Source organism: Scyliorhinus torazame, chromosome 15 (genome assembly GCF_047496885.1).
Source record: "Scyliorhinus torazame isolate Kashiwa2021f chromosome 15, sScyTor2.1, whole genome shotgun sequence".
NCBI lineage: Eukaryota > Metazoa > Chordata > Chondrichthyes > Carcharhiniformes > Scyliorhinidae > Scyliorhinus > Scyliorhinus torazame.
Window position 1 is genome coordinate 178,465,765 of NC_092721.1, and position 27,564 is coordinate 178,493,328.

At 46.5% G+C, this 27,564-nt stretch overlaps 1 protein-coding gene and 1 long non-coding RNA gene across 3 annotated transcripts; one reads left to right on the top strand and one right to left on the bottom strand.

The window, feature by feature from the left end:
• The first annotated feature begins 2,926 nt into the window (after positions 1 to 2,926).
• On the top strand, positions 2,927 to 27,331 carry LOC140392030 (nucleoside hydrolase-like). 2 transcript variants are annotated; one of them, XM_072477206.1, is made up of 6 exons: positions 2,927 to 3,104; positions 7,725 to 7,918; positions 14,902 to 15,081; positions 17,081 to 17,192; positions 17,778 to 17,914; positions 25,970 to 27,331. In XM_072477206.1, the coding sequence occupies exons 1-6, from the start codon at positions 3,098 to 3,100 to the stop codon at positions 26,315 to 26,317; spliced, it is 978 nt and encodes a 325-aa protein (XP_072333307.1). In that variant the 5' UTR covers positions 2,927 to 3,097; the 3' UTR covers positions 26,318 to 27,331. The 2 variants fall into 2 exon arrangements, with proteins under 2 accessions (XP_072333307.1, XP_072333308.1); XM_072477207.1 differs by lacking the exon at positions 2,927 to 3,104 and adding an exon at positions 3,130 to 3,284.
• Positions 7,779 to 8,420, bottom strand: LOC140392031 (uncharacterized). Its single transcript, XR_011935228.1, has 2 exons — positions 8,076 to 8,420; positions 7,779 to 7,934 (listed from the first exon to the last, which is right to left on the bottom strand). It is a non-coding gene; the product is annotated as an uncharacterized lncRNA (long non-coding RNA).
• Positions 27,332 to 27,564: the final 233 nt, after the last annotated feature.

A 27,564-nucleotide genomic window follows, 5' to 3' on the forward strand; every position in this document is an offset into this window, starting at 1 on the left:
AGCACCTCCTTTTTTAGCAGCTCCACACACCATCTTAAAAATTCATCCTGGTCCGGTCCCCAGGTCACCTGGGCTCCCTCCGCCGCCATCTTGCTCCTTTCTTCCTTATGCCACTGCCCTCGAGGATTCTTCGAGATCTGGCCACCACCGCCGATATTTTTCTTTTTCGCTGGAGGGGACTCCCTGTTGTCTCACCCCACAACGGGTTTTGTCCCGAAAAAATTCCCCGTTGGGGCTCTTAAAAGAGCCCGAAGGTCCGTTCGAGCTGGAGCCGCCGAAACGTGCGGCTTAGCTGGTCATCGCCGCAACCGGAAGTCGGCTATAAGCTTCTGCTCGGTGATTCTGCGTTGTCGCTCGTCCTGTAGGCCGCCTTGGAGAACGCTTACCCGGAGATCAGAGGCTGAATTCCCTTGACTGCTGAAGTGTTCCCCGGCTGGAAGGGAACATTCCTGCCTGGTGATTGTCGCACGATGTCCGTTCATAGATTGGTCTCGCCAATGTACCACGCTTCGGGACATCCTTTCCTGCAGCATATGAGGTAGACAACGTTGGCCGAGTCGCATGACTATGTACCGCATACCTGGTAGGTGGTGTTAGGGAAGGTGAGTTCAGGAGTCGGTGTTGGGTTTCTTATGTTTTGCATATTAGATGTAAATGTAAACATGTTAAAATTTGAATAAGTGCAGCACGGTGGCCTAGTGGTTAGCACAACTGCCTCATGGCGCTGAGGTCCCAGGTTCGATCCCGACTCTGGGTCACTGTCCGTGTGGAGCTTGCACATTCTCCCTGCGTCTGCGTGGGTTTTGCCCCCACAACCCAAAAATGTGCAGGGTAGGTGGATTGGCCATGCTAAATTGCCCCTTAATTGGAAAAAATAATTGGGTAATCTAAAAAAATTTTTTTTAAATTGGAATAAAAATACTTATTAAGAAAAGCATTAGGCCCTGTCACAAACCTCTACCCGCCACAGATCCCTGAGCCTCATCCATGCCAACTAATGCCAACCCATGTCTCTTATCCACCCCCAATGGCAACTCATACCCTTCATGCCAAGTCAGATCTCTCCACTCCACTGGCCAGTTATAGCCTTTATGCTAACTTTGTGTCATCACCTGGCACCCCATGTCCCCCCCCACTGACCACCCTCTGCCCTTACACCCTCCATGCCAATTCACCCAGTATCCAGCATGGGCCGACTTCAGGAGACATGTTGAAATTATATTAAATTAAATAAAGTTCTAAGTATCTATAATAGACTTCACTATTAAAAAAAACACACAAAAGCCTATCCAATGCATTTGAATTCCTCAAATACTTTGCTTTATACAAAAAAACATTTGTATCCACAACGCCACATCAAAGAGAGCTAATCCTGTAATCTTTGGATCTGCCAGTCAAATGATGTACTGACAGTCTCCTTCTGTGATAATGACAGCTGATGGAAGTAGTGCCATAAATTCTCCTATAACTGTAACATTGACATTTAATAATCTTGGCAGCGATTCAGCGGACACGCGTTAAAGTCCGTTAATTGCCGCATTCAGCGGTGTGTCTCAGCGGTTGCCGCAATGGTGCTGCCCCGGCTGTGCCATACGGGCACCTTGGCAGTCTCCGGGTGCTGTTACATTTGTGTGGATCAGTATTAAATGGCGCACTGGTGAGGCCTCCCAGGCGTGAGCTGCTGCCGGGTGAATCTATTCTCCAGATATTGGAATAAGCAGACAATTAGGCTGGGTGAGATCCGCCTGGTGTCCGCTGGAGTGAGTCGGGAGACCCACACAAGGTTGTTTGCCCGGCCTTGCGTGTCATTCAGCCCTTGCGCCTGGATCCGCACTGGGTGTAATGGGGTCGCTGAATCGCGCCCCTTGTAACACTTTCCATCCTGCAGTCTGCACAAATAAGACAGGCTGACATTGGCTCAGGTGAGGGCCACATGTAGCTTCAGGCTCAGATGAACAGAGGTCACTCAAAACGGCCCTCACCACTGGCCTAGAGAGCAACATAATTCTTGAGATTGAGTGGAATTAGCTCTCGGCGTGAGGGTTAGTGGAGTGGCCTCTCATTGTGAGAGTTAGTGGAGTGGGTTCGTGGTGTGAGGGTCAGTGAAATGGGCTCTCGGTGAGAGGGTCAGAGGAGTGTACACTGGGTTTGAGGGTCAGTGGACTGTACACTGGGTGTGAGGGTCAGTGGAGTGTACACTGGGTGTGAGGGTCAGAGGAGTGTACACTGGGTGTGAGGGTCAGTGGAGTGTACACTGAGTGTGAGGGTCAGTGGAGTGTACACTGGGTGTGAGGGTCAGTGGAGTTTACACTGGGTCTGAGGGTCAGTGGAGTGTACACTGGGCCTTAGGGTCAGTGTTGTGTACACTGGGTATGAGGATCAGTGGAGTGTACATTGGGAGTGAGGGTCAGTGGAATGTACACTGGGTGTGAGGGTCAGTGGAGTGTACACTGGATGTGAGGGTCAGTGGAGTGTACATTGCGTGTGAGGGTCCATGGAGTGTACACTGGGTGTCAAGGTCAGTGGAGTGTACACTGGGTGTGAGGGTGAATGAAGTGGACACTGGGTGTGAGGTTCAGTGGAGTGTACACTGGGCCTTAGGGTCAGTGTTGTGTACACTGGGTATGAGGATCAGTGGAGTGTACACTGGGTGTGAGGGTCAGAGGAGTGTACACTGGGTGTGAGGGTCAGTGGAGTGTACACTGGGTGTGAGGGTCAGTGGAGTGTACACTGGGTGTGAGGGTCGGTGGAGTGTACACTGGGTGTGAGCATGTTTCTGCGGAGAAGGTTCTTTGATAACTGTTGGGAAGTTGCTCTGGCGAAGTTGAGAATGAGATTTTCTGTAGTTGAGTCTGTGAGATTATGACTGTGACCAGGTTCCGGTCTACATAGAGCGTGAGAAATTCCGGGTTATAAAGAGGCGGTAATTGAATATTTGTGTTTCTGTTTCTGGTGAGAAGCTGGTGCAGTGCTGCAGGGACACACAGCAGGCGGAGTGGTGAATGTGGAGAGATCAGGCTGCGGTGCACAAGAGGCTGTGAAAATCTCTGGTGCGGGTTCACAGGCAGGAAGTCAGCGCCTGTCACCATTCATTCCAATGACAGGTAATCCCTTAACAACCCAATCTTGCAAAGAGCTTGCAGCCCAGAAACTCCGGCCTGAAATATGTAAAACAAAGCGACAGAGATGTAGGGAATGCTCAGCGAGGCTGGCAGGTTCGACGGAGGGAGAAAGTTAACGCTTTAGGTCAAACTTTCCATTAGAACGGGGGAAACGGGCAACAGGTCTGTGCTGATATTTTTTACATTTTGCTTGCCAAAGGTCAACCAGTTTAATCTCGGTGCGGAGCGGAAAGTTTTCTCATTAGTAATTCAAGACAGTAAATTGATCTAACACACTTGGACAAATGTAGACGACTAAAGCCAGCGTTAAGATAATATCCCTTTAAGGGGCTGTCCCTTTAATTTGTCCCTCAGTTTATTTAATTTAGTTTATTTGGTTTAATCAAAATAGTTGAAGCCAGCCTGCATTTGTTTGAGGCAAAACGTGCTTTGTTTTTAATGAGTTAACAGAAAGGATTGATGTGGGTATTGAGCTTGCTGTTCTTGTACCTGAAAGTTCCAAAAGACACTTTGATAAAGTGCCACATAACAGACATGTCAGTAGAGTTAACGCGGAATGGGATAAAATGGCAGGAAACCACGGATTCGAAGTTGTCTGGGTGACAACAAACTGAATATTGGTGAACCGTTGTTTTTCAGACTGGAGGAACTGGAGTTCCCCAAGGTTCAGTAATGTTGCTTTTCCCGATTTCATAATCGCTGATCGGGCAGATAATACCATGGAATGGAGCGGCGCCTGTTTTTGCATACTCAGTCCTTCCCCCAAAGCCGCGTCATCGTGGCGTGTGCCACACGTCGTTGGGAGGCCTCAGGACATCACCCGAAGGCTCTCCCCCAAAGCTCCGCCCCTGATTGGCCGAGTTCCTGACCGCACAGTTGACGTGTGGTCTCAGCGGTCGGGAACCCGGTGTGGCGACTGCGGACTGTGTCCAGTGCCGCCACAGTCGGGTGGGAGCTGTGCTGCTGGCCGGGGGGGGGGGGAGCTGTGCTGCTGGCCGGGGGGGGGGGGTACGGCGAGGGCTGGGGAGACTGGTGGGGGTTGGCCAGTGTGGTGGTATGTATTAGGGGTAGTACGGTACCCAGTGATGCCGAGAGGCTATTGGTGGACAGACTGATGCGCAATCAATTACTCTCAAGACAAGGTGAGTCATAACTAATAAGCTTTAATCTGCGAGAATTATTCCCCAGCAGCTTCGATACAGAAAGTGAAGGCTGCTGGGACGGCATTGGTTCTTAGCTCCGCCCTGACGGAGCCATGTACGTCGGCCAATGGTAGACTCCTGGGTCTAGCCAATGGTCATCCACCTCTCAGGTACCGCAATACCTGGTATTACCACACAGACACTGGGTCCTGATTGGATCTGCCGCCTGCTGGCTCCACCCAGTAAGGCGGGGTATAAGAACCCGGGTTCTCCCAGCAGCCGCATTCTGTAACCGGTAGCTGCTGGGGAACAAGTCTGCGTAATAAAGCCATCGATTGACTTCATCTCTTCTCGCCTCGCCTCGTGAGTGATTGATTGTGCTACAGCCAGGAGGGTTACAGGGGGGCACTTGGCCAGGAGGGTTACAGGGGGGCACTATCTGGCAAGTCAGGTCCGCGCACGGCAGTTGCCATGTTGTACGGCGCAACCGCTGCAGGTCGCTGCTGTGCCCATGCGCGACCATGGACCTGACAATTCTCCGGCCGTTTATTGTGTGGAGGCCGGGCATTTTATGTGGCACGGCTATGAGCCCCTCACCGGTCAGAGAATCGGTGCTGGGGCTGTGCCGATTTTTTTCCCATGTAGAACGCCACGGATCCTCCAGACATATCCCCAAATGGGGAAAATCCAGCCCCATGGACTTGCTGGTGCAGTGGGCAGGTAAGTGCCAGATGAAATTTAACAGTTAATGCTGCTGAACATTGTGCAATCATCCACAAACATCCCCACTTCTTTTTTTTTAAACAAACAATTTTATTGAGGTATTTTTGGCATTGTAAACAGTAACAATATACATTAGTGTGCAAATATCAATTACAAAAATATAGTGCAAATAACAGTTCCTCTCACGCAAATAGACCAGCCTATTCTTCCCCCCTACTCTACACTATTCTCACCCCACCCCCCCCCCCAACAATTAGTTCCCTGCGAAGAAGTTGATGAATGGTTGTTACCTCAAGCCAAGAAAACGTACCATGTCTGACATCCATACTTCGGTCTTTGGGGGATTTGAGTCCCTCCAGGCCAACAGTATTCGTCGCCGGGCTACCAGGGAAGCAAAGGCCACAACGTCGGCCTCTATCCCCTCCTGGATTCCCGGGTCCTCCGACACCCCAAAAATCGCCACCTCTGGACTCATCGCCACCGTTGTTTTCAGTACCCAGGACATGACGGCAGCAAATCCCTGCCAGTACCCCCTGAGTTTGGAGCACGCCCAGAACATGTGGATGCTGGTCCTCTAGCGCACTTGTCCTCCAGCCCAAAGAATTTACTCATCTGGGCCACCGTCATGTGGGCCCGGTGAACTACCTTGAATTGAATCAGGCTGAGCCTGGGCACATGTTGTGGTTGCATTTACCCTCCTCAGAGCGTCTGCCCATACGCCTCCCTCCAACTCCCCACCAAGATCCTCCTCCCACTTGAGTTTCAGTTCCTTGGTCCCTGTGTCCTCCGCTCCCATAAGCTCCCTATAAATATCCGAGACTCTCCCCTCTCCTACCTCTCCCCTGGAAACTACCCTGTCCTGGATCCCCCTTGGTGGAAGGCGTGGAAAGGACGGGACCTGTCTACGTACAAAATCCCACACCTGCAAGTACCGAAAGTCATTTCCCCTTGCCAGCCCGAACTTCTCCTCCAGCGCCCTCATGCTTGCGAAGTTCCCTTCCAGGAACAAGTTGCCCATCCATCCCACCCCCGCCCTCCGCCACGCTCGAAACCCGCCGTCCATCTTCCCCGGGACAAATCGGTGGTTGTCACATATTGGGGACCAGACCGACGCTCCCACTTTCCCCGCATGCTTCCTCCATTGGCCCTAAATCCGCAGAGCCGCCACCACTATAGGGTTGGTGGAGTACCAGGCCGGCGGGAGCGGCACAGGAACCGTGACCAGGGCTGCCAAGCTGGTGCCCCTGCACATAGCAGCCTCCACCCGCTCCCAAACCGACCCATACCCACCATCCATTTCCTTATCATGGCTATGTTAGCCGCCCAGTAGTAGTTGCTGAGGTTCGGCAACGCCAGTACCCCCTCACTACGGTTCCGTTCTAGCGTCCCCCTCTTTACCCGCGGGGACTTCTCCACCCAAACAAATCCCAGGATGATTTTATTGATCCTTTTGAAGAAGGACCACGGAATGAAAATAGGGAGACACTGAAAAATAAATAGGAATCTTGGGAGGATCGTCATCTTCACCATCTGAAACATCCCCACTTCTGACCTTATGTTGGAGGAATGGTCATTGATGAAGCGTTGAAGACGTAGTTGGGTCTAGGACACTGAGGAACTCCTGCAGTGATGTCCTGCGACAGAGATGATTGACCTCCGACAACCACAACCTTTGTGCTCGTTATGACTCCAGCCAGTGGAGCGTTTTCCCCCTGAGATTCCCATTGGTTTGATATACTGCCTACCCTCCTTGATGCCACATGGGGTCAAATGCTATCTTTGCAGATGCTCTGGAACTCGCTGCCCGCAAAGGTGGTGGAACCAGAGGGGCCAAATGATTTCAGAAGCAAATTGTTTGGCCACTTGTGGGAACTACACATGTCGGGATACAGGAATAAAGCTGGGAAGTGGGACTGACTGGATAGCACAACGAGCTGACATGAACCTGATGGACTGAATGGCTTCCTTCTGCTCTGCAATGACTGGCTAAAGACAGTCTGATAACATGGATGTGGTTGTGGAGTTTTGTGGTTGTAGAGTCTTGTGTATGAGAACAAAACCTTTTTCTAAAGGGGAAAGCTACTGATTTCCTTTTAAAATGTGGCCTCTGGTTCAGAAAGAATTAGCATTTATCTAGTGCCTTTGTGAACTCAGGATGTCTAAACGCATTTTACAGTCAATGGAGTCGTCACTGTGTTGGGTAGTAAACACAACAGCACATATTCCTGTCACAAGAATTCAGCAATGTGATATGACCAGTTAATCAATGTTTAATCATAATCTTTATTATTGTCACAAGTAGGCTTACATTAACACTGCAATTAAGTTACTGTGAAAATCCTCCAGTCGCCACACTCCGGCACCTGTTTGGTTACACTGAGGGAGAACTCAGAATGTGCAAATCACCTTATAGCATGTCTTTCGGGACATGTGGGGGGGAAACCGGAGCACCCAGAGGAAACCCACGAAGACACGGGGAAAACATGCAGACTCCGCACACAGTGACCCAAGCCCAGTTTATTGGTTGAGGGATTAAGCAGCCACTAGTTGGTTGAATGGTCCATGGTAGAAAGACTTTAAAGAAATCTTATCTCCTGATATAAATCTTTGACCAATAATTACTAGAAAGCTAGTTACCAATTGACCAGGATACAACATTCCCAGAAATGTAACCCGCAGGACTTCAGACCGATATTTACTGTTTTAAATTTAATCCTACTCATTCTTTTGCTCATAGATTCTAAAATGGCAAATAAGAAGTTGCTGCTTTTAGATGTTGACTGTGGGGTGGATGATGCCCAGGCGATGATGATGGCTCTTGCAGCTCCTAATGTGCAGATTCTGGGTATAACATGTTGCCATGGAAACACAACCATTGACAATGTGTGTCGAAACGTGCTTCGAGTCCTGAAGGTTTGCCGTGGGTCTGAGGTGGGTGATGACAATTCTGAAAAAAGAATTATTTTTTTTTAAAAAACCCTTGTAAATTTAAATGATGAGACATTACTTTTTTTTATTTATCAACAAAAATGTTCTGGGCTGTGGGCAATGTTGACAGCGCTGCATTTATTGCCCATCAATAAATGACCTGTGAAGGTGGTTGTGGGTTCTCTCTGTTCCTGAAGTGCTGAAGACTTTGTAATGGTGCTGCTCCCACACTGTTGTTAGGCGGAGTATCCGTGAGTGGAGGCCTAACATTCTTCTCACACTGAGCCACCACTTTGAACTTGGACTGGTGGCTCATCAGCCACTACTGAGCTCTCCACAGTTCCTACGGCCATCTGGGACCATGGCGACTTTACCTTTTACATGCTAATCCCATTTACCAGCACATGCCTTGTATGTTATGGCGTTTCAACTGCTCATCTAAATGCTTCTTAAATTCTGTGAGGGTTCCTGCCCCAGCGGAGCTACAGAGTCGAGCGGCGAGTATTTAAACTAGCTGCTTCGCTGCTTAAACAGCAGCCACAGGGTCATTGGGGATAAATCTGAAGAGTGACATCACAGCAAAGCAGTGACCTGATTGGCTGGTAAGGAAAGTGCTCCAATTAGCAGTAGCTGGGAGAAATTTAACTCTTCGTGTGTTGGTAAGTATTGTGATTGGTAAGTAAAATCTTTATTCCCTTCACTTATTCATTATTTGATATTAAATTTGTAATCAGTTAAGGTAAAGTGTAAAAATGGCAGGAGATCCCAGACCCGTGTTATGCTCCTCATGCTCAATGTGGGAGTTCAGGGACACGGCCGATGTCTCCGACTGCTTCATGTGCGGGAAGTGTGTCCAGCTGCAGCTCCTGTTAGACTGCATGACAGCACTGGAGCTGCGGATGGACTCACTTTGGAGCATCCGCGATGCTGAGGAGGTCATGGATAGCACGTTCAGTGAGTTGGTCACACCGCAGATTAGGATTGGTGAGGGAGACAGGAAATGGGTGACCAAAAGGCAGAGAAAGAGCAGGAAGGCAGTGCAGGTGTCCCCTGCTGTCATCGCCCTCCAAAACAGATATATCGTTTTGGATACTGTTGGGGGAGGTCACTCATCAGGGGAAGGCAGTAGTAGCCAGGCTCATGGCTCTGTGGCTGGCTCTGCTGCACAGAAGGGTGGGAAAAAGACTGGCAGGGCTATAGTCATTAGGGATTCAATCGTAAGGGGAGTAGACAGGTGTTTCTGTGGTCGAAGACGAGACTCCTGAATGGTATGTTGCCTCCCGGGTGCACGGGTCAGGGATGTCTCAGATCGGCTGAAGGACATACTGAAGGGGGAGGGTGAACAGCCAGTTGTCGTGGTGCATATAGGCACCAACAATATAGGAAAAATACGGGATGAGGTCCTACAATCAGAATTTAGGAGAAAAGTTTAAAAAGTAGGCCCTCAAAGGTAGTAATCTCAGGATTGCTACCAGTGCCACGAGACAGTCAGAGTAGAAATTCAAGAATAGTCAGAATGAATACGTGGCTTGAGAGCTGGTGCAGGAGGGAGGGGTTCAGATTTTTGGGACATTGGAACCGGTTCTGGGGGCGGTTGGACCATTACAAATCGGATGGTCTACACCTGGGCAGGACTTGAACCAATGTCCTAGGGGGTGCTTTTGCTAACACTGTTGGGGAGGTTTTAAACTAATGTGGCGGGGGGATGGGAACCAGATTAGGAAGTTAGAGGTCAGTAAAGAGGCAGCAACTAAAGCCAGTAAGTTACTAGATAATAAACTCATTGTGACTAAGGGGAAGAGTAGACAGGGAAGAGATGTTGAACGGAAAGGTTCAGGTGGTCTGAGGTGCATTTGTGTTAATGCGAGAAGTGTAGCAGGTAAGGCAGATGAATTTAGGGCTTGGATTAGTACCTGGGAATATGATGTTATTGGTGTTACTGAAACTTGGTTGAGGGAAGGGCAAGATTGGCAACTAAATATCCCAGGGTATAGATGCTTCAGGAGGGATAGAGAGGGAGGTAAAAGGGGTGGAGGAGTTGCATTACTGGTCAGAGATGATATCACAGCTGTGATTAAGGAGGGCACTATGGAGGATTCGAGCACTGAGGCAATATGGGTAGAGCTAAGAAATAGGAAGGGTGCAGTAACATTGTTGGGACTTTACTACAGGACTCCCAAAAGCGAGTGTGAAGTAGAGGTACAAATATGTAGACCGATTATAGAAAAATGTAGGAGCAATAGGGTGGTCGTGATGGGAGATTTTAACTTCCCCAACATTGAATGGGACTCATGTAGTGTTGGAGGCGTAGATGGAGCAGAATTTGTAAGGAGCATCCAGGAGAGTTTTTTAGAGCAGTATGTAAATAGTCCAATTTGGGAAGGGGCCATACTGGACCTGGTATTGGGGAATGATCCTGGCCAGGTGGTTGACGTTTCAGTCGGTGATTACTTTGGGAATAGCGATCACAATTCCGTAAGTTTTAGAATACTCATGGACAAAGACGAGAGTGGTCCTAAAGGAAGAGTGCTAAATTGGGGAAAGGCCAAGTATAACAAAATTCGGCAGGAGCTAGGGAATGTGAATTGGGAGCAACTGTTTAAGGGTAAATCCACATTTGAAATGTGGGAGACTTTTCAGGAAAGGTTGATTAGAATGCAGGACAGACATGTCCCTGTGAAAATGAGGGATAGAAATGGCAAGATTAGGGAACCATGGATGATGGGTGGAATTGTGAGACTAGCTAAGATGAAAAAGGAAGCGTGCATAAGATCTAGGCGACTTAAAACTGATGAAGCTTTGGAGGAATATCAGGAAAATAGGACAAATCTCAAAACGCGCAATAAAGAGGTCTAAAAGGGGCATGAAATATCTTTGGCTAACAGGGTTAAGGAAAATCCCAAAGCCTTTTATTCGTATATAAGGAGCAAGAGGGCAACTAGAGAAAGGATTGGCCCACTCAAAGACAAAAGAGGGAATTTATGCGTGGAGTCAAAGGAAATGGGTGAGATTCTTAATGAGTACCTTGCATCGGTATTCGCCAAGGAGAGGGGCATGACGGGTGTTGAGGTTAGGAATGGATGTTTAAATACTCTAGGTCAAGTCGGCATAAGGAAGGGAGAAGTTTTGGGTATTCTAAAAGGCATTAAGGTGGACAAGTCCCTAGGTCCGGATGGGATCTATCCCAGGTTACTGAGGGAAGCGAGGGCCGAAATAGCTGGGGTCTTGACAGATATCTTTGCAGCATCCTTGAGCATGGGTGAGGTCCTGGAGGACTGGAGAATTGCTAATGTTGCCCCTTTGCTTAAGAAGGGTAGCAGGGATCATCCAGGGAATTGTAGACCCTTGAGCTTGACGTCAGTGGTAGGCAAATTGTTGGAGAAGATACTGAGGGATAGGATCTATCACATTTGGAAGAAAATAGACTTATCAGTGATAGGCAGCATGGTTTTGTTCAGGGAAGGTCATGTCTTACAAACCCACCTAATAGAATTCTTTGAGGAAGTGACAAAGTTAATTGATGAGGGAAGGGCTGTAGATGTCATATACATGGACTTCAGTAAGGCGTTTGATAAAGTTTCCCATGGCAGGTTGATGGAAAAAGTGAAGTCGCATGGGGTTCAGGGTGTACTAGCGAGATGGATAAAGAACTGGCTGGGCAACAGCAGACCGAGAGTAGTAGTGGAAGGGAGCGTCTCAAAATGGAGAAGGGTGACTAGTGGTGTTCCATAGGAATCCGTGCTCGGACCACTGTTGTTTGTGATATACATAAATGATCTGGACGAAGGTATAGGTGGTCTGATTAGCAAGTTTGGAGATGATACTAAGATTGGTGGAGTTGCAGATAGCGAGGAGGATAGCGAGAATACAGCAGAATATAGATAGATTGGAGAGTTGGGCAGAGAAATGGCAGATGGAATTCAATCCAGGCAAATGCGAGGTGATGCATTTTGGAAGATCCAATTCAAGAGCGGACTATACGGTCAATGGAAGAGTCCTGGGGAAAATTGATGTACAGAGAGATCTGGGAGTTCAGGTCCATTGTACCCTGAAGGTGGCAACGCAGGTCGATAGAGTGGTCAAGAAGGCATACAGCATGCTTGCCTTCATCGGACGGGGTATTGAGTACAAGAGTCGGCAGGTCATGTTATAGTTGTATAGGACTTTGGTTAGGCCACATTTGGAATACTGCGTGCAGTTCTGGTCGCCACATTGCCAGAAGGATGTGGATGTTTTCAAGAGGGTGCAGAGGAGGTTCACCAGGATGTTGCCTGGTATGGAGGGTGCTAGCTATGAAGAAAGGTTGAGTAGATGAGGATTGTTTTCATTGGAAAGACGGAGGTTGAAGGAGGGTCTGATTGAGGTCTACAAAATTATGAGGTATGGACAGGGTGGATAGCAACCAGCTTTTTCCAAGAGTGGGGGTGTCAATTACAAGGGGGCACGATTTCAAGGCGAGAGGGGGAAAGTTTAAGGGAGATGTGCGTAGAAAGTTTTTTATGCAGAGGGTGGTGGGTGCCTGGAACGCTTTGCCAGCGGAGGTGGTAGAGGCGGGCACGATAGCATCATTTAAGATGCATCTAGACAGATATATGAACGGGCGGGGAACAGAGGGAAGTAGATCCTAAGAAAATAGGCAGCAGGTTTAGGTAAAGGATCTGGATCGGCGCAGGCTGGGAGGGCCGAAGGGCCTGTTCTTGTGCTGTAATTTTCTTTGTTCTTCTTCCACCACCCTCTCAGGCAGTAAGTTCCAGATTTCCACCACCCTCTGGGTGAAAACTCGTTTCCCAGATGGCCATAGGCTGCTTTCCCCTTTGAGGGGGGAGAGCTGACTGGCGGTGATTTAACCTGAGGATCACCACACCTCAAGCAAGGGTCAAGGTTGAGAAGGCGGGGCCTTCATGAATAACCTCAGCCTGTATGGGAATTGAACCCAGCCTGTACGGGAATTGAACTCGCTTGAGGTGTGGCCTTGCTCTGCATCATGAACCAGCTGTCCAGCCAACGGAGCTAAACTGAGGGATAGCAAAGTCATAGTATGGATATGAGAGTTTACGTGAAGGGAGAGACTCTGGGAAGACGGGGAGTCGGTGAATTCAGAGGCAAAATGCGGAGAAAGTGAGCAGGGTATTTTTAGTGGACTTTGAGGTGGGGTTTCTGCAATGGTACACAACAAGCATTCTAGAGGGAAGGTCAGAAAAATGTGAGCAAGTGAGGTCATCAAAGGAGGTGAACGTATTAGATGAGGTAGAATGAGAAACCATGGTGTGATTTTATAAAAGAGCACATTGCCAAGGCAGGGGTTTGGTCAAGGGAAGTAAGGAGGCGAGGCTTCAATACAGGGTAAGGCTGAAAAGATCCGTTTACCAGATTTCAGTCCAAGACAGGATGGTGATGCAATCATCCACAATCTTATTAAGGGTAGCAAGGTCTGTGGTGAATGGACAATCTGGTGGGAAATGTGGAGAGCACAGTAGTGGCTGATGAGCTAGCAGTCCAAGTTCAAAGTGGTGGCTCAGTGTGAGAAGAATGCACTTGAAACGCCATCGCATAAAAGGCCATGTGCTGGAAAATGGGCTTAGAATGTAAAAGGTAAAGCCGCCATAGTCCCAGATGACCAGAGGCTGCTTTCCCCTTTGAGGGGGAGAGATGAATGGTGGTGATTTAACCTGAGGATCACCACACCTCAAGCGAGGGCCAATGTAGTGAAGACGGGGCCTTCATCAATCTCCTACCCATTACCTTTAATCTATGGCAACTGGTTATTGGCCCCTCTACTAAAGGGAAAGGTTTCTTCATATCTATGTCTCTCGTAATTTTGTACACCTCAATCAGGTCCCCTCTCGGCCTTCTCTGCTCCTCGGAGGACACGCCCAGCCCAGGTTATACCCTGGTGAATCTCATCTGCACCCTTTTCTAGTGCAATCATTTTTTAAAAATTAATTTAAGGGATGTGGGAGTTGCTGGCTAGGCCAGCATTTATTTCCCATCCCCAGTTGTCCTTCAGAAGCTGGTGGTGAATTGCCGCCATGAACCGTTGCAGTCCTTGAGGTGGAGGTACACCCACTCTGCTGTTAGCGAGAGACTTCCAGGATTTTGTCCCAGCGACAGTGAAGGAACGGCGATTATAGGTGGTGAGTGACTTGGAGGGGAACCTCCAGGTGGTGGGGTTCCCAGGTTCTCCTTCTAGACGGTAGTGGTCATGGGTTTATAAGGTCTAAGGAAACTTGGTGAGTTACTGCAGTGCATTTTGTAGATGGTATGCACGGCTGCCGCTGTTCGTCAGTGGTGGAGGGTTTGAATGTTTCTGGAAGGATGAGCAATCAAGCGGGATGCCTCATCCTGGTTGGTGTCGAGCATCTTGATGTTGGAGCTGCACTCATCCAGGCAAGTAGAGAGTATTCCACTACACTCCTGACTTGTGCCTTGTAGATGGTGGACAGGCTTTGGGGGGTCAGGAACTGAGTTACTTGCCATTGGATTCCTAGCCTTTGTCTTGCCCTGGTAACCACAGTGTTAATATGGCTGGTCCAGTTCAGTTTCTGATCAATGATAACCTCCAGGATGTTGATTGTGGGGAATTCAATCATGGTAATGCCATTGAATCTCAAGGAACAATGGTTAGATCCTCTCTTGTAGGAGATGGTTATTGCCTGGCATTTGTGTGGCGCAAATATGTCAGCCCAAGCCTGGATATTGTCCAGGACTTGCTGCATTTGGACATGGACTGCTTCATTATCTGAGGAGTCACGAATGGTGCTGAACATTGTGCAGTCATCCGCAAACTTCCACATTTCTGACCTATATTTTTTGTGATATCGATTGAGGGAAGGTTGTTGAGCCGAATATTCACTCAACTCACTACCCTTCTGTGGGATCTTCAAAGTTCACCTGAACAAAAACTCAAACTATTATTTGCAACTTTTTATGCACTAAGTTCAGTCAGATCAAATATGGAATTATTTAAAGACTTTTCCCTGTCACAGATCCCTGTGTTCCGGGGTGCCTGTCGCTCCCTCCTTGGACAGACTTTGAATGCTTCAGATTACCACGGAAAGGATGGGCTGGGAGATGTTCCGGACCCCAATTCCCCAGGATTAGAACATGTGCAGACTGAGCATGCTGTGAATGCCATGATCCGAATAGTCACTGAACACACTGGTCAGGTGAGCTACACACGCGATTGTAAAAGCGAAAGTTCATGCTCAAAGAGAATCTTTGTGTGCGTTCTGATCCTGTAACTAATCCAATAGAAGCTGGCTCAGTGAACTTCCTAATTCCATCTTGAAATGTGAGCAATTTAGCAGCATTAATATGTGATGCACCATCAATGACTACGAGACGAATGGTGAACAATTGAAGCTTTATTGTGCTAGATGTTAAGCCTCCTGCAGCTGGAACCAGAATGGGGGCAGTGCAGGAGAACGTACACTTTTATACAGAGCCTGCTGGGTGGAGCCAGCAGGCCGGGATTTACTGTAATGACTGGAGTACAATGGCAGTACCGTAATACATGCAGTGTATGATCAGTGGTGTTTACCACATTCAAAAGAGTGCAGCGGGGGTGAAGCGGTCAAGTCTGTCGGGGGCTTTGACCCTCCGCTGCGATCACCTCAGACCCGGTTGTGGTGTAGGCGCCGATGTGGGTACCTGCGACTCCGGGAGCGTGTTGTCCTCTCCATCGTCACCCCGTAGTGGATCCAGTGGGGGGGATGGGCGCTGCCGGGGTGGGGGTTGTGGTGATAGTCGCTGGTGGGGGGGGGGTGAATGGGGTGGGGGCGGTAACCGGATGAGGAGGGGACGGTACCAGGTCGGGGTGGTGGTGATGGTGGATGGGGAACCAGCCGGTGCCAGGTCCCGGAGGGAGACTGTGTCCTGTCGCCCGTCATGATGAATCGTAGTGTGCGTTCTGATCCTGTAACTCATCCAATAGAAGTTGGCTCAGTGGACTTCCTAATCCACCTTGAAATGTGAGCAATTTAGCAGCATTAATATGATTAAACTGAAGTGACTAGGGTTGCTATCACTTCATTGAGCAGTTTGCTCAATGAAGACACAGGCAATCACTCTTTTCAATATTTTAGTTTCTGGCCAAATATGAACCTATGAATGTAGTTTAGATTTTATCAGTGAGTGGCATTGGGCTCATTACCAACATTTTGACAGGCAATTTATGGAGATTCTATAGCCAATTAAATTCCTGTCAAATCTATATTTTGTGTGCCTATTTTGACATGTTAATTGTCCTTCATAGAGGTATGTATAGTTCGCAATGTGAACTGCCAAAACAGATAAACCTTTTGACATTTGACCAATTTGTGCATTGCAACACTTTGTGAAATTTATCTGAACCAAACTTTTAAAAATAATTTTAGCCCCATTTTTGACAGTAAGCTTGCATTTATATAACACCTTTTTTAATGTTGTAAAATCATTCCAAGGTGCTTCACAGAAGTGTCATATCTGACCTCTGCAGCCATGCCCATGTGGGAGGACAGATTGATTCAGGCGGTGGCATTCACGCCAGCACGGGGCATGGGTCCACCTAACGGACATGAGTTTATGGATAGTTGAACAAAATTGGTCAAGTGCCCTTCTTATTATCCAATACCTTAATGGTGAAGACCCAGTTTAGCTTCATCAACAAGGTCAAGCAAGTTCACGTTCCAGGGCTGGAGTTCAAGGTTGGGACAAAATGACTCTGAATACAAAATTGATCCTTTGTGAATTGCGATTACATAGAACATACAGTGCAGAAGGAGGCCATTCGGCCCATCGAGTCTGCACCGACCCACTTAAGCCCTCACTTCCACCCTATCCCCGTAACCCAATAACCCCTCCTAACCTTTTTGGTCACTAAGGACAAATTAGCGTGGCCAATCCACCTAACCTGCATGTCTTCGGACTGTAGGAGGAAACCGGAGCACCCGGAGGAAACCCATGCAGACACTAGGAGAACGTGCAGACTCCACAGAGACAGTGACACAGCGGGGAATCAAACCTGCAACCCTGGTGCTGTGAAGCCACAGTGCTATCCACTTGTGCTACCGTGCTGCCCTTGCTGCAATTATAAACTGCAAGGCCATACATTTAAGCTTCACTTGTCCACTGAGTTTTTAAAATCTTGCTGTTCCTATGCAAAGTAACATTGCTATTATCTTGCAGATCTCTCTTGTGGCTGTTGGCCCCCTGACCAATGTAGCTCTGGCAATTAAAATGGATCCTACATTCTCTACAAAACTGAAGCATTTGTATATCATGGGAGGAAATATGGAAGGTACGTGTGGGTTTTTTTTATTCAGCAAGCCTGTTATTCAACAATGAGCATTGCCTAGCCAATCTGAACATGTTTTTGTTGTTCAAAAATGCTGGGCAAATGGTCAAACTCAATTGTGTCCTACCAGGATTTACTGAAAAATTGATCTTTTCATTCCAATGATAGTTTGCACATATGGTGCAAGAATAAATATTTTCATTAACGTAACATTTATTGTGTTACTATTATTTTGACTCCACCTCCTTCTGACGATTTGTATTTCATTAATTCAGAAATGTCTGCTCCTGCGCTCACTCCTTATGAACTGATGTGCAAAGCAACATGAGACAGGGTGGTCGAGACGGACAATCAATCCTCTTGTTATTGTTCAATAACACAGGACTTTCACTACATCAATATCACTTCAAAAGGTGGTTGGCAGACACCAACAACAAAACCAAATATTGGAATTTATTTTTTGCAATCTCTTTGTCCAGCTGCGCTTGGTAAATGTTATTCTGTTTGGGTTGGATTTTCTGTGGATTGTTCAGAAGTCTGAAGATTTCGACTGGAATGCGGCTGATGAAGATTTTCCCTTCTTTACAGGCCGAGGGAACACAACGATCTGTGGGGAATTTAACTTCGTATCAGACCCAGAAGCAGCGTCCATTGTTCTGAATCAGTTCGCCTGTCCGATCTATATAGCCACATGGGAATACACCAAACGTCACTTTCTGCCATGGGTGAGATATTCAGGATGTATAATTACAAAGTCCAAAATGGTTGGTGCACTTGCACTATTTTACACTTTTATTTCTGGTGAATTTAATTTTTAAAAAAAAGTTATTTCACGTGAAGCAGGCTTCGTTGGCAAGGCTGGTATTTGTTGCACATGGTCAGTTGCCCAGAGTGAGGCCTGGTAGGTGGTTCTTCTGGAGTTTGAGGTCATGTGGTGACGGCGCCCTCCGCATGTCTGGTGTTCCTAGATTCTCAACAACAGCGATAGATGTTCAAGTCAGGACTGTGTGACCTGGAGGGTGATCTAGAGTTTACAATGTCCCAATAGATTTGCGATAATCACCCTTCAGTGAGGAGATCTTGGGTTTTGGAGGTGCAGTGCCAGAGTCCTGTCTAGTTTTAGCAAAGCATCATAGATGGGACACTTTGCTGTCACAGTGCACCGATGATGGAAGGAGTGAATGTGAAGGTTGCTGGATGAGGTACTAATCAAGAAGACTACCTTACCCCAAATCGGGCGTTGGCAACCTATAACTCTGGAGCTGCAGGTGGCTCTTTGATATCTCACCTGGGGTTCCGATTTAATGGTGTTTATATTACCAATTTGTAACAGTGCGATAACATTTAATAATCTACATTTCTGCTCCTATAGGGTTATTTTACAATGGTGCTTTGGATGTGAAAAGCGAGCAGCATTTTAGAGGACTAATTATTTTTTAACATTTTTATTGGAGTTTTTCTAATTTTACAAATAACTCAACATCCTCAAAACTGGTACAGCACAGTATAAATACTTCAGCGCACATAAATACAGGAGAAACACAACACAGTTAGCTCAGCTTAGTCATTAATCTTGGTGCCTCCGTTTATACCAGATAAACTAGAGAATGAGGGAGAAGAAGATAAAACCATGGAAACATGGTAAAGTGGCGCAACCTTCACATGTATCCTCGGCACCGTCCAGGCCCCAACATCACTGGAAAGCTTAAACCACTCTCGGAAGAGATTAAGGACTTTATATCCTTGAGTCCAATTGGAAGCAAAAATTTTAATTTGTTAGGAAACCAGAGATGAGACTATCAAGAACTGGTGAAAATATTAGAAGACTATTATTCACCAAAGCAGTTGACTATTGCGGAGAGGTTTCATTACCATTGAAGGAATTAGAAGGTGAAAATATTGCGGAGTTCGTTGCAACCCTCAAGCGACTTGCAGAGTGTTGTGAATTTGCCAATTTGTTAGATGACACAATTAGCGATCGTTTGGTGTGCGTTTGTAAAATGAGGCCATTCAAAGAAGGTTGTTAACAGAACGTGGCCTAAGTTTGAAAACTGCATTCGATGTTGCTGTTTCAATGAAGCTCCCGGCTAAGGAGCTTTCTCAATTCGGAGCAAGCAGCAGAATCCATAAACTGGCTGCTGATTAGAAGAAATCTACCCAGCAACAGGTGTGTCATCGCTGTGCAAAAACGGGTGAATCACAGACTGATTGGCTGGCAATGTAAAAATTGTGGCAGCATTGGCCACACAGTAAGAGCTTGCTGGAGTAAAATAATTTCTCCAGAGAAGAACACTTCACAGAACTCATTCAAAGGAAGAAACAAACTGAGTTCAACTAAGAAAATTCATAATGTGGAAGAAAAGAATAACAACCACAATGAAACTCAAACAATTCATTCTGGTGAAGAATTAAACGTGCTATCAGTCCAGGGTGAGTCGCACAGTTTTTGGGTAGTGCCATAGTTGAATGGACACCCTATTATGATGGAGGTCAATATGTGGCTCTCGTCACCCTAATTCTGGAGACCATCTATGGACAGAAACTCAATCACCTGCCTTAAAACAAGCTGAAGAGATAGTACCACTAAGAGGTTACATCACAGTGCAGGTTGAGCTAAGTGGACAAACCACAAAGTTAACACTCCATGTGGTGCGAGGAAGTTTTCCAGCTCTCTCTGGCTGTTCTTGGCTGGAAAGGATTAAACTGAATTGGAGCGGTCAACGTCTTAGTTGATTTACAGTCAGACTTACAGAGCATAATGGAAAACTGCAGCAATATTTTTGAAGACACACTGGGGTCCATGAATGGCGCGCATGTGTTTTTGAAGATTAAGGAAAATAACCAACAGAAATGTCTCAAAACTAGAGCTGTATCCTATGCAATACATCCAAAGGTTGAAGCGGAACTATTGAGACTTGTAGAAACAGGAGTCTCAGAACCCTTAGATTTCAAGACAACAAAATATCCAATTCGATGCATGGATCAATACTCGCCACTATTGATTGAAGATCTGTTCGCAGGCCTAGCAGGAGTCATAGAATTGTAGAAGGCAGAAAAGGCCTTTCGGCCCATCGAGTCTGCACCAACAATAACTACTCCTAACCTCACTCAAATCCCCCTTACCAGCACTTCCCATCTCCTTGAATGCGATGGTGTTTCAAGAGCTCATCCAAGTGGTTTTTAAAGGTTGTGAGGTTTCCAGCCTCCACTACCTACCCAGGCAGCACATTCCATATCCTCACCACCCTCTGAGTGAAAAAGAATACTCAAATCCCCTCAGAATCTCCTGCCCCTCTCTAAAACGTTATCCCTTTGTGATTGACCCGTCAATCAAGAGGAACATCTGCTTCCTATTTATCCTGTCCAAACCCCTCACAATCTTATAACCTCAATCATATCCCCACTCAGCCTTCTCTGCTCTAAAGAAGATAACCCAAGTCTATCCAGTCTCTCCCTATAGCTCCGAAGCTCCATCCCAGCAACATCCTGGTGAATCTCCTCTGTGGCCCCTGCAGTGCAATTGTCCCTTCCTATTGGGAGGTGACCAGAACTGCACACTGAAGATTTGGGTAGCATCAAGATTCACCTTTGAAAACAAAAACAATGGCTTTACCTATTCCTGGAATGTAGAAAGTGGATTGTTGCCCCGGCTTATATTCAAGATTGAATTTACATGAAATTCAGTAGTAACTGCAGTCAATCTTATAAATGGCAGAGAGAAGTTAAAGCAAATGACTTTTAATTGCATCACTAAGTGAATAATAAAACTTAGATTCTCAATAAATATTTTATTTCCTGTTATGCTTATGCCTTTACTCCATTGTTTATTTTACTCTTGCAACTCACCATACTTTTTCCTTTCGTCAATTCTTTGGAAATGGCTCTTTGGTTCAAAGAGTTTGTTGACCCTGTCCTGAATGTTGCTACTTGAATGTTGTTGCATCTGCACCCCTACAGGCAAATGGAGAGTATTTCCAAATGGGGCGTAATCCTGATTTGTGCCTTGTAGCTGGTGGCAGTGTTTTGGGAAACTGAAACAATAGCTTGTTGGACAGTCCGCTCTGACTAGTAGCCCCACCTCCTACACTCCAAGATGTTAGTGATGGGGGACTTAGCAATGGTAATCTCTCTGACCGTCAAGCAAAGGTGGTTGGACTCTCTCATGTTGGAGAAAACCCTTGCCTGGTATTTGTGCGGCATGAATGTGACTTCCCACCATGAATGTGAGCCCAATCCTGAATGTTGTCCAATTCTTGTTGCATGTCTCTCAGGCAATGTCTTGCTGTATCATCTAAGGCAGGCATTTTCAAACTGGGATTCGTGACTCGCGGGTGGGTGGTGGACAGGTGTTGGGAGGGTTGCGGAGCAGTCGGTCGCGGCATTCCTGATCGCGCGAATTCGACAATGCCGGCTGCGAGTTGCTTTAAAAATGATGGCCGCAACCCTATAAAAGAATGCGGGCGCACTGCCCATGCACCCCCGCTCATCGGTGCGCATGCGCAGAACCATGCGTGAAGAACCGCCTCCTCCTGCGAAAGGGGGCTGACGCAGGAGAAGATTTTTTTTTTTTAAATTCATTGTAATCTTCCTGCATCACCTGACATTTATCAAAATTAAACTCCATCTGCCATTCATCGGCCCACTGACCCAATTGGTCAAGATCCTGTTGCAATCTTGTATAACCTTCTTCATTATCCACTATGCCGCCAATCTTGGTGTTGTCTGCAAACTTACTAACCATGCCTCCTACATTCTCATCCAAATCATTAAATATATACCAAGTAACAGTGGATCCAGCACTGATCCCTGAGGCACACCGCTGGTCACAGGCCTCCAGTTTGAAAAACAACCCTCCACAACCACCCTTTGGCTTTGGTCGTCAAGCCAATTTTGTATCCAATTGGCTGCCTCACCCTGGATTCTGTGAGATATAACCTTTTGCAACAACCTACCATGCAGTACCTTGTCAAAGGCCTTGCTAAAGTCCATGTAGACAATGTCAACTGCACTGCCCTCATCTTCCTTCTTGGTTACCCCTTCAAAAAACTCAATCAAATTCATGAGACAGACTTTCCTCTTACAAAGCCATACTTACTTTCCCTAATTAGCCCTTGCCTGTCTAAATGCCTGTAGATCCTGTGCCTCAGAATACCTTCTAACAATTTACCCACTACAGAAATAAGGCTAACCGGCCTGTAGTTCCCAGGCTTATTCTTACAGCCCTTCTTAAATGAAGGCATAACAGTTGCTACCCTCCAATCTTCAGGCACCTCTCCTGTGGCTGTCGATGATTCAAATATCTCAGCTAGGGGGCCGGCAATTTCCTCCCTAGCCACCCACAACATCCTGGGATACATTTCACCAGGTCCCAGTGATTTATCTATCTTTATGTGCTTTAATACCTCCGCCTCCTTCTCTGTAATATGTACACACCTCAAGACATCACTTTTTATTTCCCCAATTTCACAAACATTCGTGCCTTTCGCAAGAGTAAATACTGACAAGAAATATTCATTTAGGACCTCTCCCATCCCTTGTGGATCTGCATATAGATGACCTTGTTTATCCTTAAGAGGCCCTACCCTCTCCCTAGTCACACTTTTAGCCTTTATGTATCTGTAAAAGCTCTTTGGATTTTTCTTTGCCTTATCTGCCAAGACACACCAGGGGCTGGTTTAACACACTGGGCTAAATCGCTGGCTTTTAAAGCAGACCAAGGCAGGCCAGCAGCACGGTTCGATTCCCGTACCAGCCTCCCCGAACAGGCGCCGGAATGTGGCGACTAGGGGCTTTTCACAGTAACTTCATTGAAGCCTACTCGTGACAATAAGCAAATTTCATTTCATTCATTTCATTTTCATGTCCCCTTTTTGCCCTCCTGATTTCTTTCTTAACTCTATTCCGACAAACCCTATACTCTTCAAGGGATCCAGCTGCCTATGCATGTCATATGCCTCCTTCTTCCTTTTGACCATGGCCTCAATATAATACAATCTTTATTATTGTCACAAGTAGGCTTACATTAACACTGCAATGAGGTTACTGTGAAACGCCCCTAGTTGCCACATTCTGGTGCCTGTTCAGATACATAGAGGAGCAATTCAGAATATCCAATACTCCTAACAGCACGTCTTTCGGGACTTGAGGGAGGAAACCGGAGCACCCGGAGGAAACCCACGCAGACACAGGGAGAACATGCAGACTCCGCACAGACAGTGATCCAAGCCTAGAATTGAACCTGAGACCCTGGCGCTGTGAAACAACAGTGCTAAGCACTGTGCTACCGTGCCGCCATAATATCCCGAGTTCTCCAGGGTTCCCTCCTTCTACCAGCTTTACCCTTCACTCTAAGAGAAATGTGCTCACCCTGAAGCCTAGTTAACATCTTTTTGAAAGACTGCCACTTACCAGCTGTCCAATTGTCGATAAATCGGCACCCCCAATCAACGTTTGAAAGTACTACCATCAAAATTGGCCTTGCCCTAATTATATAGCGAAAATGTAATTGTTGCTTTGTCATATGTTTTCAAATGTGGACTTTGACAAGAATATGCTCCTTGTAAGGCATATGTGACACTAGAATTTCTTTGCAAATAGGGGAAAGCAACAATTTATGAATAGGGCAGATTTTTATTGTTATGTTCTTTCATGTTTAAATAATTTATCGAAATTATTTTAAATAATTGACCGTATACTGTCAAAATGTGGGGGAATCAAGCTGGAGGTTTTTCATTTTAAGAGTGAAATCATAGAATGTAAATTGAATTTACAGTGCAGAAGGAGGCCATTCGGTCCATCGAGTCTGCACTGTTGTGTAATGCTGCTTCGGACAACACAGGCTGCTACTTGATGCAATTATTTTTTTTAATAAACATTTTATTGAGATATTTTTGGTGTAGTAACAACAACAAAATAAACAATATACATGAAACCATAAACATAGTGCAAAAGCCATTTACCTCTCGTACAGGTCCCACACTTATTGACCCCCTACTCTAATCTAAACCGCCCCCCGCCCTGCTGACGATTGATTTCCCGCAAAGAAGTTGACGAACGGTTGCCGCCTCCAGGTGAACCCTAACAGTGACCCTCTCAAGGCAAACTTTATTTTCTCTAAACAGAGAAAGCTAGCCATGTCCGATAGCCAAGTCTCCGACGTCGGGGGCTTTGATTCCCTCCATGCTAATAGTATCCGTCTCCGGGCTACCAGGGAAGCAAAGGCCAGAATGTCTGCCTCTTTCTCCTCCTGGATTCCCGGGTCTTCTGACACCCCGAAAATCGCCACCTCTGGAATCAGCGCCACCCTTGTTTTTAACACCGTGGACATGACGTCCGCAAACCTCTGCCAAAATCCCCTAAGCTTTGGACATGTCCAAAACATGCCGACATGGTTCGCCGGTCCTCCCGCACATTTTGCGCACCTGTCCTCCACCTCAAAGAATCTGCTTATCCGGGCTACTGTCATGTGAGCCCGGTGAACAAGCTTAAATTGTATTAGGCTGAGCCTGGCACATGTTGTGGATGCGTTGACTCTACTCAACGCGTCCGTCCATAGACCATCCTCCATCTCACCTCTCAGCTCCTCGGTCTGCGTCTCCTCCGACCCCATAAGCTCCTTATAAATGTCTGAGACACGCCCTTCTCCTACCCATCCTCTGGAAACTATCCTGTCCTGAATCCCCCTTCGCAGTAGGAGCGGGAAGGTTGACACCTGTTTACTTGATGCAGTCTTAAGTAAAGGATGCTCCAGACTCTGAAATTAGTTCAATGTGTTTATTGAACTATTAACACAGTTCTCAAATGAGTTTGACTCTCTGCTAATCTAACTGTAGTAACTCAGTCTAACTGTACCAGCTTACTCTAAGCCACGTGCTGGGGTGTGATGCTGCTGATCAACCCTGTCTAACTCTCTAGATGTCTGTCTGTGGAAAGAGGCAGGGTGTGAGTGCCTCATCCCTTTTATAGTGTTTATGTCATGCCCCCTTGTGGTGATGCCACCTGAGTGTCCTGACTGCCCATTGGTTGTGTCCTATTCTGAGTGTTCATTGGTTGCATGTTTGCACATCATGACATGCACCAGCTCTTGGAAAGAGCATCCGACTCACTCGACTTGAGTCCGTGCCTCCACCCTATTCTCGTACCTCAGTAACCGCATGTAACCTTTTTTTTTTTTTTAACACTTAAGGACAATTTATCATGGCCAATCCACCTAACCTGCACATCTTTGAACTGTGGGAGGAAACTGGAGCACCTGGAGAAAACCCTCGCAGACACGGGGAGAACATGCAGACTCTGCACAGACCATGACCCAAGCTGGGAATCGAACCTGGGACCTGGTGCTGTGAAGCAACTGTGCTACCACGCTGCCCACTGTTATGAGTGATCTGATATTGTGGGTGAATATCATCAGTGATAATGTTCACTGTCAAGAGTCTCTATGATTCACGGTGCCGAGGACCCGGGTTCGATCCCGGCTCTGGGTCACTGGCCATGTGGAGTTTGCACATTCTCCCCGTTTTTGCGTGGGTTTCACCCCCACAACCCAAAGATGTGCAGGGTAGGTGACTTGGCCACGCGAAATTGCTCCTTAATTGGAAAAATTGAATTGGGTACTCTAAATTCTTTTATTTTTAAAAAGAGTGTCTATGATCCGCTCTGCTACTGTCCCCATGTTCTTTCTGATATTGACAAGCCAGTGGTAACCTTACCATACAGTAGTGACAGTGAGAGGGGTTCCTGGAAGTGTGTAGCTGATGATTCTGTTGTGTCCATTACAACAGGGATTTTTTCACGAGTGGATAAATCAAGGCACTGAGAAGGCTTGCTTCATGAAGGCGATAACGGAAAACAGCGTAAAACGTATGAAGATCAAGCAAAGCGATAAAGAGGTGCATCGTCGTGAAGGCTTTGTCTCCTGTGATTCTTTTGCAGTGGCCGCTGCTATTGATGGGAGTGTCGTTACTGAATACATGCAATGTGGAGTGAGTGTGGAGTTGCAGGGAGAACTGACCAGAGGGATGATGGTCCTAGATACGCTCAATCTCCAGAAAAAGCAAAATCGAGCTTTCATAATGGTGAAATGTGATCTGGAGAAGTTGAAGCAACTCATGATGTCTGCTCTGAAATAGATAGCAGGATGTTTTCATAATATTTTCCTAAAAAGAAACGAAAGCATCATTAGATTTTATGGATCATAAATCTATTTTTCTTTTATCTTTTCAGGATCAGTTACCTTCCTAATCTTCCATTGATGGCTTAAGCTTGTGAAGGAGTGGGTTTTAAAAAAACACCTCCTAATAGTTTTTGCTACGCCACACTGCCATAATATAAAGATCCTATCAATCTTGCATCTATAAAACCATCATCAACAGGTAGTAGAGCGTAGAGATAAATCTCTAATCATGGAGATCTGTTCAGAACCTCACTCAAAGCTCCACGCTCCACCAGATAATGAAGATAAAATACTGTGGGTGGTGGAAATGTGAAATATAATCAGCAAAGGCTGGGGATGTTCAGGTCAGACAGCATCAGTTTAGAGAAAAGCAGAATTAATCTTTCTTTCATTTTCCTCAATTTTTATCAGAACTGTAAAATGTTATAACGGTAACTCTCACCACCTCTCTAAGCACCTCTACCCTCCCTCTCCACCCCAGTACCCCCCTCTCCACCCTGCTATTCTCTCTCCAGCTGCCCCCTCCATCTCGCTATCCCCCCTCCACCTCGCTATCCCCCACTCTCCACCCCGCTATGCCCTTCTCTGCCCTGCTATACCACCTCTCCACCCCGCTGCCCCCTCTCCACCCCGCTATCCCCCACTCAACACCGCTACCTCTCCTTTGCGGCCATGGAGGAAGCTATAGTCAAGTGAGTTTAGACATTCCTAAATAAATCAACTATTATTGATTTATTTAGGAAGCATCTGGTACCATTAATTACTTTGCAGTTGATACATCTGTCAGTATTAATTTCCCAAATGTAAAGCACATTCAGTATAAAGCATTTACCTGCATTTGAATTTGCATCTTTTCATTGATTTTACACAGAACTTCAGTGTTTATTTTTAATGGTTTATGCAGATTTATTGACTGGATTATTGGAATGAATCAATACCAAATAAAAAAAATGTAACCAAATTGCACTAATATCACACTCCCAATATAAATCTGTCAGTTTTTTATATTCTTTCCCAGTTATGGGCTTCGCTGGTTAGGCCAGCATTTATTACCCATCCTCATTTCCCCTGAGAAGGTGGTGGTGATTTCCTTCAGTCCATGTGGTGTAGGTACACCCACAGCGATGTTAGGGAGAGACTTCCAGGATTTTGACCCAGTGACAAGTGAAGGAACGGCGATAAATTTCCAAGTCAGGATGATGA